The 22708-nt window shown below is 37.6% G+C and overlaps 1 protein-coding gene across 4 annotated transcripts; it reads right to left on the reverse strand.

Annotated features, from left to right (window-relative positions):
• Positions 1-1660: 1660 nt before the first annotated feature.
• Positions 1661-21544, reverse strand: LOC121876066 (endoplasmic reticulum-Golgi intermediate compartment protein 3-like). Of its 4 annotated transcripts, XM_042380970.1 has the most exons (11): positions 21339-21543; positions 16521-16646; positions 15883-16041; positions 15388-15507; positions 12121-12235; positions 11578-11743; positions 8197-8254; positions 7018-7253; positions 6506-6600; positions 5814-5980; positions 1661-5476 (listed from the first exon to the last, which is right to left on the reverse strand). In XM_042380970.1, the coding sequence occupies exons 2-10, from the start codon at positions 16621-16623 to the stop codon at positions 5845-5847; spliced, it is 1188 nt and encodes a 395-aa protein (XP_042236904.1). In that variant the 5' UTR covers positions 16624-16646; positions 21339-21543; the 3' UTR covers positions 1661-5476; positions 5814-5844. The 4 variants fall into 4 exon arrangements, with proteins under 4 accessions (XP_042236904.1, XP_042236903.1, XP_042236905.1 ...); XM_042380969.1 differs by having other exon boundaries at positions 1661-5980; positions 21339-21544; XM_042380971.1 differs by lacking the exon at positions 21339-21543 and adding an exon at positions 17731-18706 and having other exon boundaries at positions 1661-5980.
• Between the last annotated feature and the right edge of the window lie 1164 nt (positions 21545-22708).

A 22708-nucleotide genomic window follows, 5' to 3' on the forward strand; every position in this document is an offset into this window, starting at 1 on the left:
ATTCCGCCATTCCCAACCCTTTGTGGTGAGCCCTGACTGCCCTCTCTGTTTGAATTTACAGCTGGGGGTGTGCTTATTTAAGTGTTGCACTTAACATCGCTGGTCGCATTGTTGCCAAGTTAGACTTGTCACTGTAATTACATCCCCTAGCCCTCTCACTACCAGGCTAAGCTGTAAACTAAGTGATGTTAATTTTCTGCTCGCATATTGTTTTTACTCAGTTACATGCACACACAATCCTACAAACAAAATCCCCCCCCCCCAAAAAAAAAAAAAAAAAAAATAATAATTTAAGGTAAAAAACATAAAGGTTATAAACATTTCTTCAAGCACCATCTAGAGTTAGCAGGCTGAGCAGGAGAGCTATACTATAAGTTACTTTTCAACTTGCAATACAGGGTAGATAAACTTAACTTTCTTCACTTTTTTTCGCTATATGCACACACAAGTCTGCAAAAAATAAAAAATAAAATAACTATCATAAGGTGAACACATAAAGGGAATAAACATTTCTTTTTATGCAAGAGTTAACATGCTGTGCTGAGCAGGGGAGGAGGGGGAACAGTGTGTGCATCCCATTGCTAAAGCTTGACAGAGGCTGGGTTGCATTGCTATGGTATGCGTTGAGGCCAAGCAGCCAGTGTCTTATGCAAATGTTGAGTGTCTTAAACTTTCATTTAGCTTTTACTTAATGGTTTTAGCTGCATATTTTCGTCTAGATAGTATTTTATTAATGTTTTTAATGAGTTAGATACTATGTTACAGTATTTGGACACTATTTTTCATTAGGTAGATTTTTGTTGTTGTTCATGAACTGATTTCACTTGGGGTATAAATATTAGGGTCTTCTTGTCATTGGGGAACCAAACCCCATTTTTCCTATTTGTTATATTATTCGATACAAAAATTCACCGAAAAGAAATAGTTTTCCTAGAACCTAAAACCCATTCATTATGCGAGGAATACCTGTAAATGATGCTCGATATTCCCAAGTGTCCATGAATTATGCTTGCAATTGTACAATGAAAATCTCAACACCGACATGATTATTTACCCCTTTGAGCTCTTTTATTTATAACAATTCTATCATTAATGCCATAAAACAGAGACTTGATTACATGATTGCAATCTAAATTTTGTATCCTACATTGTAAAAGGTCTTCAAATCTGGCATTTGAAATAAGAAAATATGTTACATAAGAAGATAAGAACATAAGAATGGAGGAAACTGCAGCGGGCCTATTGGCCCATACTGGGCAGTCCCATCAATGTATTCTCACCCCTAACACCTGTTCTCCTTGTCTAATAAGAACCCTCCCAGAACAACAACTGTTATAATTATAACATGGTATCTATAAAACCTGTACTGTACATATTATACAACTGATCTGAAGAAACACATAACACACTCAACTGATTGAAAAGAGAATTCCTTTTTTTTTTTACAGAACTTAATAAGTTATAACAATTACAGCTCCTCCCCGACTTACGACCTACTCGACTTACGACCTACTCGACTTACGACCACCCGCACTTAAGACCTGCCTCAGTCGTACCAAAATTTTGTCAAATTACGTATTTTCGAGTCCTAACGTCAGTACACAGACAAAATTTTCGTTTGCAATTCACTTAAAATGGCTGGCAAGCTTAAAAGTGAGAGTTTTGCGGTGCTGAGAAGAAAAAGAGACACCCACTTCAGATTTTCTATGTATTAAGTATTTTCGACTTACGACCTGGATTTGGGTCCCTAACCCCGTCGTAAGTCGAGGAGCAGCTGTATGCTTATTTAATTTTCCAACACATCCTTGTAGTCGGGAGGCATAACCTCACTATTTTAACCAATTGTGCATTTTGTGATAAAAGCACCAAATTTGGCACACATGTTGATTATTATATAGTGAACAGATCTGGATATGGTGCCACTGCAGATTTAGCTGCTGACAGTCGTTGCAACCATTATCCAAAATGGCCACTAACAATTACTGAATTGCCCCGCTGGGTGTGACTGTGTATGTTGACAGTGGAGTTTAATTCACTGCAAAAGAACTAAAACTACTAAGTGACTTACAGGGTATTTTATTATAATTGTATAGAAATAATAATAGTAATTAAACTAATTAGTCTAATTAAACAGTATGTTAACCGTCTGATTGCTACAATTTATGCACTGGAGTTGTTGTTGTCTGTAGTGGTGGGGGTGATCATTACTAAAATGAATACCATCATGACCAGATTCCCAGTGTGCAAACTTCATTCATCAAAGATGTCCACTCAGATGTCAGTGTGATAGATGAGCTTGGTAACCCTTTTGAGGAGGAAAGCCTGGATCTGGTGGCCCTTCACACCAAGGAGATTGCCAGTTCTTCTGTAGCTGAGACTGTCAGAAATGCAAAGAGCATTGGCCAAGACCAGTTCCAGACCTTCACCAGAGAACGTCTGATGGAAGGAACCAAGTCTGTCGATACTATTCTTCATCGAAACAGGCTGAAGGTGTTCAGTGCTTCTATCTCAAGTGAGGGAAGCAAAGGAAAGGAGCAGCTGGCCTCTCTCAAGCATGACGTGAGCCTTTTCTCGCAACTGTATATTGGCTGTCAGACAAGGGATGGAAACCTTGAAGAATTCTTTCGCCACAAAAATCAAGCATGTCCTCCTGCACTCTCTGCTGGAGGTAGCGTCCGTCTATGTACGAAGAGTGACCTCCTTGTATGCTTAGGGGATCTCTCTGTTGCCCAAACAGAAGCTCCTCCTGCCACCAGTGTAGTTCTCCAGATGCTCAAACCAGCAGCAGCCAAGGACTTTGAGGAATATGCCCAGGAGGTCTCCATCCCATGTATGTCAACAAAGCTTCAAACTGCATCACGGCTTGACCTGGTGTTTGACAGGTATGTTGCTCATTCACTGTAATGTACAACGAGAGCAAAATGTGGACAAGGAGTCCGCAAACGTGTGGTGGGTTCAGTTACCATACCAGAAAACTGGCAGAACTTCCTCAGGGTGGACAGCAACAAGACAGAGCTGTTCAAGTTCCTGTCAGACCCCCTCCTCACGTGGTTTGACAAGGAAGACAAGCAGCTTGTCATCACCGATGGACAGGCAGTCCTTAGCAAGCTAGTGCTCCCTGATCTGGCATCGATCGCCCCATGCAATCACGAAGAAGCAGACAGTCGCATGTTGCTGCAGCCCAGCATGGCCACCATAAGATGCTGATCCGGACTGTGGACACAGTTGTCATGGTTTTGGCTGTCTCAGTGGTCCAAGGGATTCACAAAGAAGATGAACTGTGAGTGGCATTTGGCACTGGCAAGAGTTTCCGCTATCTTGCAGCCCACAAAATGGCAGCATGTCTGAGACCAGAGAAGACGCGAGCACTGCCTATGTTCCATGCCCTGACAGGGTGCGACACTGTGTCCAGTTTTTCTGGTCATGGTAAAAAGACTGCCTGGGCAATATGGGCTGTCTACCCAGATCTGACAGAGGCACTGCTGAAGCTTTCTGCTGCATCAAAAGTCATACCAGAGGATATCATGCACCTCATCAGGAGCTTCGTTATCCTCCTGCATGACAGAACCAGCTCATGCATGGACATGAACAAGGCATGAAGGAACCTATTCGCCCAAAAGAAAAATGTGCAGGTTATCCCACCAATAAAGGCAGCCTTAGAGGAGCATGTCAAAAGGGCAGCCTACCAGGGGGTTCATGTCTGGGGCCAAACCCTGGTACCATCACCACAGCTGCCTCCACCAACCAGCTGGGACTGGATGAAGAATGCAGAAGGCTTGTACATGCCGTTTTGGATGACACTACCTGAAGCTGCCCACACCTGTTGTGAGCTAGTCTCGTGCAGATGCAAGAAGGGATGTGTGAAGGGCTGCAAGTGCAAAAAGGCTGCACTTGAATGCACAGTACTGTGTGTGTGTGTGTGTCTGTGTGTGTGTGAAGAACTGTGCTCCCATCATTGACTTCCCAGATTGGTGAATACTGCTCCACAACTCACTCTACTTGCAAATTCACATACTGTATTCACCAATGACGTAATAAAACCATGTTTAATTTTTATTTATCTTCTTTGTCCTTGTCTTTTAGCACCTGATTATTTCAACTGCGACTATTTTAGTCCAGCAATAAGTCTTGAAGTGACTTTTCTGGATGCCACCATAGTTTTCTGACCACCATTTTGGAAAATGCCTGCCACGGTTGTCGGGGGCAAAATATGCAGTGGCACCATATCCAGATTTCTTCATTATCTAAGTCAATAAGTGTGCCAATTTTGGTACCTTTATCACAAAATGCACAATAGATTTGCTATGTCGCTCCACTATTACACATCTTCTTGTGTAACTTCTCACATTTAAAATAAAGTGGACTGAAGAGAAATTTTCTCTATACACTTTAGTCAGCACACATCTCCACAGATAATTTATTCTAAGACACTAAATTGATATGTAACAGTCAAAAAACAAATCAATTACTCCAAACAAATTCAGGGAAAAGTTTTCCACCACAGAGAATATACCAGTCTCCTAACACATTCCTTCATAATAAAAAGACAGACAACTTTATCATTGCACAAGAACCAACACCAAGATTTTAAGTGCCAGGGAGAAGACAAATATTATATCTACAGATCTTTCCTTATCACATTGTCATCAAAGTTTTACAGCCATTTTCCACCCTCCAGACATCAAAATCTCTCAACAGTCACTTTCCACTATTTCTAACTGGGTTGCCATTCATAAAATGAAGATTCCTTCCAGACAAGTTTAATTCACTGGCTTCAATAAACAATTAAAAATAATAAAAATAAAACTGATATATAACGTAATCAGTGACTCTCATAAATGACAAATCTGAGGTTACACAGGGTTTCAAGTATTAAATATTCAATTTTCAAATATATACAGTATACATCAGATTCATTCCATAAAAAAAAAAATGAATTTTCCCATACAGTAGTATGAAAAAATAAAACAATGAGGAACAGCTTTTCACACAATACATCACTAACATTTCCAAGCTATTCCTGTAAAACCCTAGAATTCTTACTACAAAAAATGCCTTCTTGAAAGCCATGCTGAAAGAATTTAAAACAGAATATTTGACAGATAGCATCTTAAGTGTAACAATCTTGGTATGTACTGTATATTGTAGCCTTAATAAATAAGAAATATATTAAATCGCAACAAATCTTATACAGTATCTCTATATAATCATAATACTTTGAGTCATTTGGAGAAAAAAAAATTATGTGAAATGCTCCAGCAGATATTAAGTAAATTCATAATAAAGTAATACTCATGAGAATAGACATTGAAGATGTGTGCTGACTGTGCTCTTTATGTTAGACTTGAAAAGGACATAGCACATGGCAAACAATTTTCCCATTTCCTACATCCTTTCCCATCACAGTTGAGAAAAGTGGGAATTCCTTAGGCATGGGCACTGTAGCATTACAGCCCAAGATGTCCCATGACCAGCCCTACAAATATAGAGGAGACAATTTGAATTCATCTTTCATTACTTTCTTTGTTAACATACACACATATATTTCCACTCGTAATATTGTAAAAAACGAAAGTGGGTCATATAGATCTGATTCTTCATGCTGTAAAGTTTCAATAATTTTATCATTTAAAATATATACTACACAAATAACAATATACTGAAGACATTTGATTTGTATTGCTATAATAAATCTTGATAGAGTTTGATATTTCTTTGTAAAGAAAAAAGTTTAAACTAAAATACTGATGCACAAGGTCCTCAAATTAATCATGATGAGTAAATATTAAAATATTCAGAGAGCACAACTGTACCTGCATGTAGAACCTAAAATCAAATGTTATTCTACGTTGCCTTTCCAATTTCAATTTTACGTTGGAGCGCACGATGGGAATGATAGATGATGGAATCAATAATCCCCGCCACAGTGAACACACCACCGATGATTGAACAAACTCCAGTCAAGAAATGTCCAAGAGATCTGCCGAAGAGGAAACACAGTCACACTCAGAACCTCATACAGAAATATAAGTACAGTATAAGTTACATGTAAGTGATGCAGGTCTCGGTCGCAAACTTAGTGGTCTCAACTAATAATCTTGAATACATAACTTTGGTAGCCATTTGGTATTCATCATCCAAGTAAGGAACTCTTAAAAATAGCATGCAATAGGGAGAGACTAAAACAAAACATGATAACCAAACACAAGTAAAGGTTTATTCTGAGGGCATTAAAGAGATTGCCAGTCCACTCAACTTATTGTATTATGCTGGATCTTTCAATCTTCTGGCAACATCAGAATAAGACACACAAATTAGATAAAAAACTTCGAGACATAATTCATAATGTGGTTAAAAAGTTATAAGTAAAACTGCTGGGAAGAAAAAAAATATAAAATAACAACTCATTAAAGATAAGACAGAGGTGATTAAAAGGGCCCAGTTACTACCCCTGATTCAGGCAGTGAAAGTCAAGCAGTCATACTAGTGATTAAGTTTCACTTACTTGTGTTTCTCAGTATATTTGACCATCATAGGTGACAATTCATAAGTGAAGAACACTCCTGGAAGTCCTGTTTCACCCATCCCCATCTGAATGTTCTAAAGGAAAAAAAAAGTCATTCACAATTCATCATCATCATTTTATGGCAATTCTCTGCACCTGCATAGGTTAGCCACAATTACCTTATCATACCTCTCTGCTGCATGGTCTCTTGAAGCCTCTCTCATAAGGTTCTTAGCTCTAATAGCATTTCTTACAACCTCTCCCCATGCAATTCTTGGCCTACTCCCTCCACATTTAGATTCATGTCTCTCTCAATTGGTTCTCCTCTATTCTCTCCACATGCCAACACCATCTCAGCTTATCTCTGTAAAAAAACCTTGCCAATATTCTCAATATATAGCTGCCCTCTTAGATCTGTACAGGGTTTCCTATCTACTGATGTTATAGTTCACATCCATCTCATTAAACAGCAAAAAAAAAAATTAGGAAGAAGAGCTTTCAAGTAATCTTACCTTCTGATGCTGGGTCACTGAAAATTGGTTCGTAGAAAGTGTTGACCCATCAACTTTTTCATATGTGGTGGGGACTATCTTAATGTAGTAGTTAATTGTTTTTGGTCCTTTCTCTGTTTTAAGTTCTGTGCCATCAATGGGGTTTGTTTTCCCAGGTATGTTCACACCAAAACTTAGGTGCCGGATACGATGGGAGAGGTCAAAGTCTGCTGTTCTGTACTGTTGTACATCGTGAACTGAAAACAAAAAGTACCTCATTTCTGACACACCTATTCATATACTTTTTCATACCTAGCCGGTGTGGGAGGTTTTCAACATCATTTACACACAGTTTAATTAATAATTGCCTCTAAAACCTAATCCAGCAATAAATATGATTATCTGTATTAAGGTTAATTTCTATCATAGCTGCTGTGGTGTTCATCACCAAAATCATCAACGCTTTACAACCATTTTCCACTCTGGTGTGAGTTAGCTGTGATTACATTATGGCAACTGTTGGGTAAAACCAGATCAGGGTGCCCCCTTCCCCCTCCTATGCCTAAACCCAGGACATCAGCCCAGAAAGTACAGCATAGGCCAGGAGGTGGCCACAACTCTAGTGACCCAGTCAGCTTTTCAACAAAAATAAAACTGGGAAAATACAATGTTTGAGACTGTTATGAGATAAAAGTTGATGAGCTAAACAAAACATCTTGTATGAATTTTAAGACAAGTGCAAAATACTGGGTTTAAATTAGTAACCTTAATAATAATGATCATTATCAATAACCATCTTATAACTTCTCCTTTAAACTGAGTCATTTTTGTTCTACTGCATGATTTCCTTCACTTACATTGTATAAGTGATCAACTATTGTAATTTACCCTGTAATTCAGAAAATAAAAGTTCATAACACATCCGCATTTCCTGGTTTTCCTTTCTTCAAAAATTGCATTAAAACTCACTGCTTTCTATATCATAAATAAAGTGACAGTGATGGTCATACAGTACATTCAGGTAAGTTTGAGGGATTCTCCAAAACCTGAGAAGTTAGTGGTATTACAAAATCAAGTCCTTCTGAAATTAATCTAGCACATAAGAATAAAGTAGTAGTGTGGAGTATATTGAATAAAAAGCCCATTAAAATGTATTGTATATTACCTGAATATTTCTGTGACTTGCAAGATCAAACTTACTGTGTAGATGATTATGTTGGAATGACTTGCCAGGAGCAAGGTGAAAGTTTCCACCTACCTGAAAATAAAGACTGAAATAAGTACTGTACACTCTTCCTTTATCAATAATACAGTGAGACATAAGCAGTGACAAAGTTTCCACCCACCCGAAAACAAAGACTAAATTAAATACAGTGCTTCTTTTACTTAATACAAAGAAGCAGTTGTGGTGACAAAGCACAGCAATGCATGAACCACAGCTTCACATTCACTTTGAAAATTATCACCTGAAAGTAGTGTTGGAGGAGATCGCTGTATCTGCATTGTCTACTAAACAATAAAAAGTCTGGAATGTGTTGAAGAGTGTACAATATAACACAGGAGTATATTTACTTTGGTTTGTGAAGAACTTCTACACTGTAAATAAAAAAGAAGATTACAGTAATTCAATCACAGCTTAAAACAACTCCCTTAAGTCTTAAATTGGATGTGAAAATGTTTTCCCATTTTCAGTGATGATCAGATCCCCTTGTTGTATACGGCTGGTATTCACAGCTTTCTTAAGCAACACTGTAATCTAATATACTATAGGAATAGCCGTGTATCGTTTTTCATCAAACTTGGTGGAAAAATCGCCAAAAAATTTGAAGAGTGGAACAAACCTGGTCCCATGTCAATGGTTTCTTTAGGAAGGCATTAATTAACCATTTTATTTACGCTGGAAAACGATGCAAGTCTATTGACTTGGCGCACCCTCATTCGCTGTACGCTAGCCAAGCATGAGCATTCAAACTTTCATCGGGCACGAAGGGCCCACGATCACTTGTTTTGTCTCTGTAGGAGTGCTATTGCTGATGTGGTGAATGTCCAGCCATTCAGAGAGGAGCTGCAACAAGTCATCCGTGAAAATGACAATCAGATGTATGAAATTTATAATGCAGATGAGACAGGCCCTTATTGGAAGGCCCTACCAATCAACAAATCAACACTGTTGCATCACAGAGGGAGAGTAGCACCCCTGGACTCAAGGCCAGCAAGCAGTGTGTGTTAGTGCGGTTGTGTACCAATGCTGCACACATGCTGGTGGGAAATACCCAGAGGCCTAGAATGCTGCACAATTCCATGGATCATCTTCCTGTGTCCTGGTGCAATAACAAAGAAGCCAGATTCACCCGGGAAACATTTGAAGGTTGGTTCCACTATGTTTTTGTCCAGGCAGTCAGACAATTCTAAATGACAGTCCATGACATTGCCATGCAAGAGGTCTTGCATGGCCTTGCTCATCCTTGACAATACACCTGCCCACCATCAAGGGCTAATGGAGGCATCAAAATGAAATTTTTGCTGCCCTACACCACCTCACTCATACAGTCCATGGACCAAGACATCATCCTGGTCTGCAAACATCACTTGAGACGCCTCCTTTTAAATAATTTTTTGGTGGTGGAACCAATGCCAGAGGGGAAGGAAGACACTCAGGGGACCAGGACAATGAAGAACAACAAGGACAACATCTGGGATGCAGTGTTCAACCTCAAGACAGCCTGGAACAAGATTACAGAGATGGCACTGAGGAATGAGTGGAAGAAGCTCTTGAATGGGGGGGTGGTGGTGCTGCAGAAGCTCTGTTACTGCATGATGATGTGGACTTCGAGGACTTTAAAGTGGAAGAGGCCCACACTCTTTTCCATGACGGTGATGACACTGCTGTTACCGAGGAGGATATGGGCGAGTGGTTGCAGGTGGATGCCGACAATCCTGGCTATGGTGCCCTCACCCAGGAAGAAATAGCAGCTGGTGTCATCAAGTCCTATAAAGGACAGGAGGAGGAAGAGGATGACAGAAAAGAAGTGGAGGAAGTTCCAACCACCAGTTTCAGAGAGGCATGTTCACACCTGGATGTTTTGCTGAATTTTATGGCCACCACTGATATCCTCTGCTTTCTCCCCTTTTACTAGAACCTTCGAGAGAGGACCAAGATGAAAAAGCATAAGATTGGGGACCACTTCCCCAAGGTCCTCGCTCCAGTCCCCAGGTGCCCTCGTGCTGTCTCCTATGGCAGCTTGCCTAGTATCACTGGTGACAGTGTTTCTGGTGCCAACACACAGCCCTCACCGTCAAAGATTGCACACCTACCACCTTTACCATCACCACCACCACATGCCTCATCATCCTGTCCATCATCACAAACCAGCACTTCATCAGTGGTGGAAATCCTTCATGTTACTCATGAGTTGCCTCTCTCCTTCATGGAGGGAGTGGAGAGTTACAGTACAAACTGTCACAGCAGATGACATAGGACAAAGCAGACCATTCTGTATCATCATATCACCAGTTGGCCTGCTTGCATCACAAGCCCAAGCCGACAGCATTTGCTGGTGAGTACAGTAGAGTATATACAGTAGTATATTCTGTTTATTTACAATATATTGTACAGGTATATGTACAGTGGTGTTTGAATAAATAAATACAGCTCTGTGTCTGTCCGACTGCAGTTAAACCGTTCCATGCGCGATGAGTGGTTTAGACTCTTAGAAAACTTTCACCAGTACCTGGAAATATTCCGAGGATGTAAGATTTTTCAGGGGATGAGAAAATTCATCTCAGTACCTGGAAATGTCTCAAACCTGGAACCACTCTGCATAAATTATTTTGGCTAACAGGGAGATTACTGTATTTTCTTATTTCTTATTTCTGATTATAATAAATTGTATTGTGTATGTATGTTGTTTGCTGTCTCGCTCTTCCTTATATACTTATAAATGAACATATGAGGGACAAAAACTCTATATGCTGGAACAAAAAGACTAATATTATTATTACAATAGCGCTAAAAGTAAAAGTCAATACCAGAGGCTTGATGGCCCAGTAAGGACAGTGTGGATACAACACACTATATTCTATGCCTTCACTACACAAGGAGGCAGCATGACTGGCATTGCACTTGACTGTCCTCACTTCCCAAACTATAAATTTAGAAACACTCGCTCCAAAAGGTACAAAAATGAACAACGTAACTCCTGTTATCTCAGTAGGCTTATCAAAATCCTTCATTTGTTGTGTCATATTTTCTCACACAAAATCATAAGGAGCGACTTTTGGAGCGAGTGTACCCACCACCAGTCGGGTGGATTGGAAGTGCCCAAGGACACAAGCACTGTACAGTATCCACTAACCAGCCACACCCCTCTACAAAAAAAAAAAAAAAAAAAAAAGTTTTCCTAATACAAGTTCACCAACTGAAGGTAATAAAATAAAAGTTACAATGGTGTACTTTTTAAAAATACAAAAATATCACAAATTCTTAATTTATTGAACTTACGGTGACTATGTACTAATAAAATACATACTATACAAGAATCTTTTACAATTATAGCATGAAATTTTTTTTTGTTTTCTTACCCTGTTCACTTCCAAGTAGCCATATATCTGACACCCTTCATCAGGCAGTTCAGATGACTCTACTAATTTGCCTTCTTTCACACACTGGTTTATGTTTTTCAGAGGTGGCAAAGCCCACCCTTTAGTGCGATATGCATCCTTAACATCTTCACAAGTGTTACAGCATCTGCAAGTGTGAGTAAGCAACATCAGAAATGCATACAACTTTCTCACTGCAAACATATCAGTATTAATAACTGGAAAAATAATTAGAAAATTATATATAAATAAAATCAGGTAAAATAAGTCAATTTTTTTTTTATCTAAGAATGACAAAAGATAAAAATTTAACTATCATAAGATTTAATAATTTTTACCAAAGAAGCAGCATGCTAAAATTTCAGTCAAGTGCTGAAATATAAAGAAGACCTATGCTTAGCTCTTGGAGTGCACTCTCCAACCAGCTGCCCCTCCCACCCTACCCTAGCTATGACACGGGTTGCTCTATTACAACAACAGCAAATATTAGCTGCACCATTACAATAATATGAACATCTCACTTACTGGTCTTTTTCAGACTCTGCCCCATAACAACTTCCACACTTTGGGGCTGCTGTTGTTTGTACGACATTGTTTTCTTGAGTACCGTTCACATCTTCCTTTACTGCATGACCAATTCCTAAAACACATGCAAGAAATCAATAAACACAAAAGTAAATAATTATATAAATCTAAAACCTAAGGAACACAAGACATATAGAAACCACCAAGAAATGTTATACTGTACAATGCACTGGCCTTTTGTAAAATTAGAGGGAAATTATAAGCAAGAGGGCAGGTTTATGAAGGAAAGACTGAAGACACTGGCAAAATAAATAGTGATATACAAAATAAAGAAGGATACATATACCCTATTACCCTGTATGGGCAAATATGACTGAATTAGTGACAGTGGTTCTCATAAGCCTAATGATTTATTCGGGGCAATATGGATACTTTACACTAAACACCAAGCTTTCAGTACACATGAAGTCAGTGTGGCTAGAACTGCTCTCCACCACTTTCACTTCCCCAACAATAAAGCCGAGTACGTACCTATGTACACCTGGATAAAATAATCACTGACCAGCGACCCTTTGGACACGAGGTGAGCATTGTATCCACTCAGCTGCTACAACCCTGCCTTGCCAGCTGTTCATTTATGCTAATGTATATCTTTAAGACTCATATTTTAGCTCCACAGCGAGAAAAATATTTACTTATGTTTCAATGTAAAAAGGGAGGGCTGGTAACCATCTAAGGGTTAAGTATGGCCTTCTGTCTTCAGTGCCATTTTATTGTGTCGAGGGGGAAGATTTATATATTATTTTTTTGTAGGAATGTATTTTCTATTACAGTGGGGTATGCTATAACGAATCTAATTGGTTCTAGAACCTTGTTCGTTATAGCATTCGTTCGTTATAGGATTAATCCGTTCCAGGCCCCCAAATACAACCACTTAACACTGAAAAATATAATATAAAATTGTAAAAATTGTAAAAAAGTGCATAAATATGCATCTAAACCCCTGAAATAAAGAATATCATTAATACTTGTAATAAAAAAACAATAAATTAGTAAAAAAAAATAAAATAAAATAAAATAAATAAATAAATAATGTTCGTTGTAGGAGTTTCGTTCGTTATAGCATTCTCAATTTTATTGGTAAAACCGTTTGTTATACAGTAGGAATATTCGTAGTAGGATCCGTTCGTTATAGCATACCCCACTGTACCTATATAATGGAATTTACACAGGTTACTTCAAGATTTCCAAGCTATGTAGATATATTTTTTCCCAAATCTAAAAAATTCTGTATTGACAAAATATAAAATTAGTGTACATCCTTCTCAGTACTCCAGTCCAGAACCTCAAGTCATATTCTCTGACTAACTACACAGCTCCACCCACACACCATTAACACACTCGTGTCACGGAATTTCAAGTTATGAATCATATTTCGGGTGTTCATTTTACATATTCAGTTTTGTATTAATGTTTCTTATCAAATAATAGAGTGCTTCAATTTACAAAAAATTAACTAATGCAAATTTTACTTTGTTCCAGTGCTTCGGCATACGAATGAAAACCGTACTTTTATGAAAAAAAAAATAGTATTTTTTCATACCATTGGAAGATGTTGAGTTGCTGACACAGGCATCTGAGAGGTGAGAGCATCCCATGCTGAACATGGGACCATAATTCCCAAGCAGTATTATTTAGGTTTATTTTATGCCGAGTAAAATAATCAATTTCCCCGTGAAAAAATACCACACTTAACCCTAGATTGAGTTATTGCATCATATTAAATTCCCAGCAGCTTTGTTTACATATCTGCAGTGCAAACAGCTGATTGCCCACACCATCCCTCACCATGTCATCATACTTACCACAACATCTGTCTTCAGCACTTATTAAATACAATATTGTAGAGTATTTATCAGCAATTAATAAATAATATTGTAGTGTTTTATTTACCTGCATATACCAAGGTTTATTTATTAATCGGCTGTCTTATTGTATGAGAAGCCAAATCGAACCATCTTGTATCACTCAAAAGGTACCAAATAACGTTGTTAGGAATATACAGTACAGGTTGTACCTTTCTAGTCCGGCATTCTGTGGTCCGGAAACTCCCGTGGTCCGGAACGATTTTAGTTTGCCCATGGAGAAAATTAATTTGAGTCTGGTACTTTTGAAGTTTGGCTAAATTTTGCCTTATTTAACCTATTTTTTTGACGAATTACTGCCTCGAGTAAAGCAACATCCTAATAAACCAACAAAAATAACACAGATAAAGTTAAATAAAAACTAAAAACAACACAGAAAAGTTCTTATGTTCTACAGTTTTAGCTAGAGTTGAACCCGATGGCTTGGCAACTTCGTCATCCGAGTAAAAACACACACAACAACATTGGCTGTCTTTATGTTTTCAACTTTACCACCACTGGTGGGTAGAATTTTTGTTTTAAATTCAGAAACATTAATTGAAATATATATGTGAATAGTAAATAAGTGTTGCTTTCATATTCTTATGTAGAGTAATGATGATATGTTTTCACATGAGCTCACTTACATACACGATCTCACTTTTTTTTTACCAATAATGGTTTGCTACTTCCATTGTTCCATTTATTAACATTAAATAACATTACTGTACTTAAAACAACCATATTAATTTATTACATTAATTTTACTACAGCTACAACCAGGGTCTTATTTTCTTGTTTTATATGAAGAACCACTCAGTCACTGGTTTTGTAAACAACGAAATCAATTCTGTCTCGTCTCCTCAACTTACGGCGGGGTTAGGGACCCAAATCCAGGTCGTAAGTCGAAAATGCGAAGATAATACATAGAAAATCTAATATGGTGTCTCTTTTTCTTCTCAGCACCAGAAAACTCTCACTTTAAAGCATGCCAGCCATTTTAAAGGAAATTACAAACGAAAATTTGGTCAGTACACAGCGCAATCACTAACGTCGGGACTCAAAAATTTGAAAAAATTTTGGTACGACTGGGGCAGCCGTATGTCCGGATGGCTGTATGTCGAGTACGGTAGATCGTAAGTCGAGGAGTGGCTGTATTCATAAAAAAAAAAAAAAAGTAAAAGTTTTGTTTCCAAATTCAGTGCCAGCTTAGCATACTGTATGTTCACTTGACATACCATACAGGTTTTCTGGAACAAATCACATACATTAAGCAGATGTTGACTGTATTGGTTTATTTAACCCTTCCACAAGCAGTTTAGACAGCAAAGAAAGGAAAATATTACAGGGCAATTCAACTTACGTTCTTGTCTCTCTGGATCTTGAATAGGTCGGCCATCTAAGTCAAGTTTGCGCTTATATATGTTGTGGTGAATGTTAACATGTTGCTCCCCACTCAAATCCATGGCATCTAGACTCAACACTGAAAATAATAAAGTAAATTATTAAATAAATACTGTGATATTAACAAAAATCAAATAGCAACTTGCAATTAGCAGCTGAAAATTTATGTGATTCAAGTACTGAGAGGTTAAAACAAAATATAACTAATTTACTACCTGTACAGGTATCTGTACAGTATCAATAATTCATATATAAAAGGGGTGCTCTCTATCATATATTCTCCAAAGTGTATAAATTTACTTTAATAATTTATCATTTACATCAATATAAAATATAGTCTTTATTTTATACCCTCAAGTGCCTGTAATATTGTACAGACAGTGATAGGAAGCTATAAATATTTACAGATGTTGGGAGTTTTACTCAATAAGCATTTTAGAGCAATAATACACACTGTTGCAGGGAATATTGGGAAAAATGACATCTAAGTTGATCCTTAGTTTGCTTCCTCTTGTAGTGTCAACAAACAGGTCTTCTGCTAGTTTTGGTGTGAGGTAGTCGTAAAGCTCCGAAAGGAAGAGCAATGCCATGATTATGCCCGCCACAATGGCCACTGTAAAATAAAAGTAAAGTACATAAAGTGTGTTAGCTATTCATTTCTATGATGATTTGAAAGATACCCAGTAGGGAAAGATATATTGTATATTCAATAAAATCATCAAAGAATTCTACACCTGATTATGCATGTACAGTATCTAGAAAATGCAGATAATGTCCTTTATACAATTCAGTATGCAGGTATACAATATACATAGACCTTACATGCAGATTAGATTATATTTAAATGGGTAAATATATAAAAAATCTGGCTTTTCTTCCATCTTGTTTGTATTAATATTCTACTCTAAACATAACATCAAAAAGGTGTCAAAATTGGTCTGTTCATTAATACTCTCAAGAAACTATGACTGAGAATTCAGAATGTCTTGGTTCCAAGAATATCACATAAGGAAAAGTTTAATGTAGTTATATATACACCACTATTTCATAAGCTATCTGTTATTACCTATAATTTAAAAAAAAAGAACTGACCAGCAGCTCCTGAGAGGGTCTTAATTTGAAAATCTTCCTGAGTCTTGGGGTAGGCATCCAGCTGTCGAAGCTTGTCAGCGACTGACTTGACTGTTGACCCCATTTTCCTGGCTGCTTACTGCTTATCTGAGTACCAAAACAAATAATGATATGCAATAAAAATACAGTATATAGGTAATTTAGGATTAAAGTACAGTCAACAGCAGAAGTTTGTCCCAAGCCAACCTACATGATATGACGCAGGTGATTTGGTACAGGGAAGAATTGACAGATATGCTTTAAATGTCTATTTATTTAAGATTTATGATTGGAGATTGCCTAAAAATACATTTCTTGTTATATTGTAATTAGTAGCAATAGGGAAAATAATGTTATTGAGAAATATATGACATTGCTGAAGCATGATTCATAACTGGGGATCCAGACCTACAGGTGTACCCCAATAATCAATGAACAAAGGGACCGGGAAAAGTTGTTGGTTGGTGAATTAACGGCTATTGAAGCAATTAATCCTATAAGAACATGACAAATTCAGGGGTTTAGGGACCAGCCACCCTCCAAAAACTCCCATCTACCCTTGATATATCTCTGTACTGCACACTGTCAAACAAGAAACTAAAGCAGACTTATAAAGTACACATAATAGCCTTAAATAATCATAAATTGAAACTTATTTACTGTACCTGTGTTGAGGATCGTAGAGACAGTCTAAGGAGACAAATTCAAGTCTCTACTACTCTTTGCTGGCCCATCACTACTCACCACTACTGTTATTTCACTTTATTATGCATCATCACATCACATCAAGTTGCCATAACATAACCTTAAATTAAGCTAACCTAACCCCCCCCCCAAAAAAACAAAAATCATAATATTAGAACTTACTGAGGCAAATATTTAGAAGGTGCCAACACCTGCAGTGCTTATATATAAAGTCTTATACTGCATTGGGAGAAAGAGAAAAAAAACATTGAAAATAATTTATTCTATAGCGGTTCCATCAGAAATTTTTATTTTTTTAGTACAGTATTTTAACCAATAAAATCACCAACAACATTACCCGGTATGTGTTTAAAGTGGGCCAGGCTTGAAGTAGAGGGAAAATGAGTGGTATAATACTTGAAAAAAAAAAAAACACTAAACAAACTTTTTTAAAACCTGACCTAACATTTCCTAACATTTAAAAATTGTAAAATCATATAAAGTTTACCTTATTCATGTTTTTGGTGTATAAAAGGTGATGGCGTTGTTTTCGGGTTTAGTAAGTGATGGTGTTGTTCTTGGTGCTCAGATGAGGAGGGATCCATAAACTCAAAAGTGATTCTTAGCATTTTTACAAGTTAAGAAACGTTAGGCAAGGTTTTCAAAGGTTTGTTTCGTGTTCTTTCTAAGTATTTTAGGATAATATATAGTAAGAATATAAAGATGAAAACAAATAACGCGTCGGCAGCGCAATCATCATTATTCGCCAACAATTAACTAAATCAAACAACTTCTAGTGATAGCGGTGTTCTCATACATTACCAAATTGTCACTCTCTAAACTACTGTACTTACAATCACCAAACAACAAGTAAGCAAAAATACAAAGGAAATCCATAAACGTTTTCTCATGGTAGCGGTTTCCTCATAAATTACCAACTACTGTACCTGTATTTTCAGCGACAAATTTGAAGTTACAAGAAAGCATTTGCAGACTATGTCACTTATACACAAAAGAAAAAGCCACTGGATATTTTGTCTTGGTGGGCTAAATTCCTACTAACACTATTTTACAGTGAAAAACGTAAGAATGATATGTAAACGTGACTCTGGTGGCATTTGACATTTATTTCACCGCGAGTCGATTGTTGTGTAGCTGTAAACATATCGAACCAGGAGCTGTTCGATTTTGGTAATTTTGGTTAATACAGTATTGACGAATGACCCGGGGATGAGTTATTTGTTTCAGTTATTTTCTTACTGTATTTTCATCAGTGAGTTCTGATATGATAATCATTTCTTGTGCAAATACTTCATTTGGGAGATTAGGCACCTAGATGCGCACTACTGTGTCTTCTCGGTGGTAATGCGGCGGTGACGTCTCATCCCAGGATGTAAACAGCCAATCATATCGACATATTTCAAAACACTCTGCCGCCAGGGCTTATGAACCGTTTGGTGCCTGCTCTCACATCCACAAAAAAAAGTAAAATTACACCATATCATAGTACTGGAAGTTCTTTCTGTTTAATATACCAGGGGGGGGGGGTTCCTGGGGTTGAAGCCCCCAGCTAGGAAGTTAGGTAAAGTTATGTAGGTTTGTTTGGTGGGGTGTTCTAACAACACTTTTACTGCTTGTTTTTCATATCAACTTAGGTTAGGTTTGGTTTAATTTAGAAATCACCATTTTTAACACATTTTCCCAAACTACGACAGTGTCCACTATAAAACACTGAAAATACGGCATTTTTATAATCGTTTTCTATGAATAATTGGCTGCGGGACAGTCATCAATAATTAGCATCATTTTTTTTCACAGATGTTCTTATCATTATAAAAGAGGCGACACTCAATTTATTGTAGTGCACTGTTCTTTCTTTGGGCATTAGAAATACAGTCTCTCCTCGACTTAAGACATATTCGACTTACGACGGCCATGGTCGTATAAAATATTTTTCACATTTCGTATTTTCAATTCCAGACGTTGGTGATCGCGTTGTGTACTGACAAAATTTTCATTTGTAATTCCCTTTAAAATGGCTGGCAAGCGTATTTCTCATGGTGCTGAGAAGAAAAAGAGACACCCAATTTAGAATTTCTATGTATAATTTTCGCCTTTTCGACTTACGACCTGGTCGTCTGGGTGGAAACCCGTTGTAAGTCGAGGAGAGATTGTATGTGTAAAAAAACAGAAAATTACCCAAAACTAATCAAACCTAACCTAATCAGGAGGAGAGGGGTGCAGGGGGGCAGAGCCCACCGATTAGGTTATGTTCAATAGAATGGTGCACTAATATAAAAAGACCAAGGCAACGTTTATAGGGTCCGACTAATTACCCAAATGTAGCCGCAATGAAGTTAAATAATGGTCCTACATGAATAAATCGGACTGCCAATCACTTCTCGACTGGTATTTGGTGTCACAAAGTCACAAAAAATTGGTAAACTTAATTTAATCTGAGTTAATAGATCGAGTGCATGTACTGTACCTAACCTAACCTAACCTCGACTAGTATTTGGTGTCACGAAGTCACAAAAATTGGTAAACTTAATTTAATCTGAGTTAATAGATTGAGTGCATGTACCTAACCTAACCTAACCTAACACAACTCAGATTAAATTAAGTTCACCAATTTTTTGTGAATTTATGACACCAAATAATAATCGAGAAGTGATTCACAGCCCGATTTACGCTTGTAGGACCATCATTTGACTTCATTGCGACTACATTTGGGTACAAATGGGTAATTACTCGCTCCCTCGGTACATGCACGCGATCTATTAACTCAGATTAAAGTAAGTTTTCCAATTTTTGGTGACTTTGTGACACCAAATACTAGTCGAGAAGTGATTGGCAGTCCGATTTATTCATGTAGGACCATTATTTGACTTCATTGCAGCTACATTTGGGTACATTTGGGTAATTAGTCGGACCGACGTTTATTAGAACCTAATAGAACTTGACCTAACCAACCAAACAGACCTACTTAACCTCACCTAACTTCCTAGCAGGCAGACCCCCAGAGAGTACTTGGCCAATCAGAGTGTGCTCACAGTAAAATAGCGTTAGTGGGAATTTAGCCGGACAAGGCAAAATATCCACTTCGTTTTGGTTATGACGTTTAAATAGCGTTAGCAGGAACTAAGCCAGTCACGGCAAAATATCCGGGTGCTGGACAACTCATACCCAATTACGAGACAGTTCATACCAATATATATAAATATACCATATAGGAAGAACGGGAATATCAGTTGACACATAATCAAGTCGTTACGTTACTCATACTGGTCTTGTTTTCGTGTGGTAGTGACATTTTAAACAAATCTATCCAGAGTATCATTAACATACAATAACATAACTAATTGCATATGCGTTGGCCAATATTCTCACTCTTCGTTCTTTTATATCCTTGTTACTACTGTATTTCATTCTTGACGTTGACATATCAGAAGAAGAAATTCCTGACGATGTTACGATGTCAGCCACTCCAAATTATATACTGTATACTGTACTAACTGATTTGTTTGCAAAAAGCTGGAGCTGGAAAATCAATCTTTTTTTATGCATGTCTATATTTTGTTGACTTATGACCATTTTCAACGTTTACATCGCCCAGTTTATAAATTGAAACTGCCAAATCTATTAGCCTGAAATCTGTAAATTGCAATGAAGTTATTTTAAACCACAGTGTGAAATATGTACTTGTAGTGCAATGTTTGTGTGACGGAATAGCATACTTATGTAATGAGATGCAACCATTTTAAAGGGCTGCATTACATTTCCCTATTTCACTGCACTTTCCTACAAAATTTACATATTTTTTTTGTAATCATAGATATAGCTAAAATGCATGGTATATATACGAATAGGTATGTATTATCTCTTGAATTGGGTGTAAGTAATTTTGGGTGCGAATTATCTCGTGAGTTGGGTACGAGTTATCTTGGGTACGAGTTGACCCTAACCCAAAATATCCAGTACGTTTTGGTTATGACGTTTATCTCTTTTAACCCCAATTCCTTCCTTCCTATCCTACCTCTAAACTGTGTTATACATACACTTGTGTCCATATCCTAACTTAAACATTCCCACACTGAAACCTTAACTACTCCTCACCTGTTATCCCCACACATAAACAAAACTTGTAAACAAACTCCATTGAAACAAATGCAAATCTTACCGCGTTATTACAACAGTTATCTTATATATTACACTAATCTCTAAGTCTATGTTTACAATAAAGTGAAGTAATTTAAACTCGATGTTCTGATTCGCTATGGTTATTTGGTCTTTCTATTACAGGAAGTAAGTTGTAATTAGTCGGACGTTATACGTGGCAATTGATCACTGGATAAGTAAAGAAACTTGCAATACTGATGATTTTATTCACATTCTTTGGGTTAAAATGCATAAAATACATGCATACATTTATACACATTTACTGGGTATAATACATTAGGTATTAGTATACTTATTACCCATTTTGTTTCCTCGTATAAATCATGGATTAATGTCCTCGCTTTTATGCATGACCATTTAAATTAATTTCAGAAATAAGATTTTAAACTTGGTTGAATCGACTGTTTGTCATTTGCATGTTATACTCTATGTATAGTACAGGTAAACCGATATGAACTTGTATGATAATTTCAATTAATATACAGTATACAGTATCTATCTATTTACAGGTCAACAAAAGCCGTTACTGATATATATCCAAAAATTTGGGTACTGGAAAGAGAGAACACGTGTGAAAATGATGATAAATAGAGATGGGTGGATATGTTGTGGGGTAGAGATGTTTGGTTCACACTCAGGATGGGATGGAGAAAGGAAACTCACAATGTGCTCTCTGTATACATGTTGTATTAGATGTACAGTGCAGCTTGGTGCTGGGAAGGCAGCATGGTTACAAGCGTGATGTAGAGAGAGCTGGTTGGTGAGGATGCTCAGAGGAGGACAAGCTTGCGGGTCGCCATGCTCGCCGGCGGGAGCGAGGGCCGCCAGGTAGCGGCGGAGGAGGAGGTGTTGCTTACTGGTGGCTGAGTAGAAAGAGGTAGGTCACCACGAGGTGAGATCTTATATAGCGGAGGTAGGCGTGGATTAATAGTTGACCTCCGTCATGTAAGGCTGCGCTGGTTGACCTAGACCACGAGGTGCGGCTGGATTCGTGGGTCGGCTCGTCAGCTACAAACAGCGTTTGTAGGGGAGGAATCCACTACAGTGTAGATATTTATTTTTACAAATTAAAGGGATATGATTTATTTATTGTCGGATGTCTCTACAGATCCCCAAACTGTAGCTTACCAAACCAAAGGAACTTCAGAGCAGCCTAGAAAACGAAGCGATGATCAACCCTAGGAACCTCCTTTTTTTTTTTACTTTTATCCTCTTCGCCAGTGATCGGCTCGTTAGCCTCTGGGGCGATCGGTCACGTCTCTGATTACTTTTCCTTTATTATGGGGGACTTTAACAATGGCGACATC

Source organism: Homarus americanus, unplaced genomic scaffold (assembly GCF_018991925.1).
Source record: "Homarus americanus isolate GMGI-L3 unplaced genomic scaffold, GMGI_Hamer_2.0 scaffold34921, whole genome shotgun sequence".
NCBI classification, from domain to species: Eukaryota; Metazoa; Arthropoda; class Malacostraca; order Decapoda; family Nephropidae; genus Homarus; species Homarus americanus.

Excerpts from the sequence above, each read along its gene's own strand:
- LOC121876066 (XM_042380969.1), bottom strand. The coding sequence starts at position 16,623 with ATGGGGTCAACAGTCAAGTCAGTCGCTGACAAGCTTCGACAGCTGGAT. Across the intron at positions 15,508-15,882 it reads TCCCAATATTCCCTGCAACA|TGTTGAGTCTAGATGCCATG; the intron begins GTGTGTATTATT and ends TATTATTTTCAG. Across the intron at positions 7,254-8,196 it reads CCAACATAATCATCTACACA|TTCACGATGTACAACAGTAC; the intron begins GTAAGTTTGATC and ends TTTTGTTTTCAG.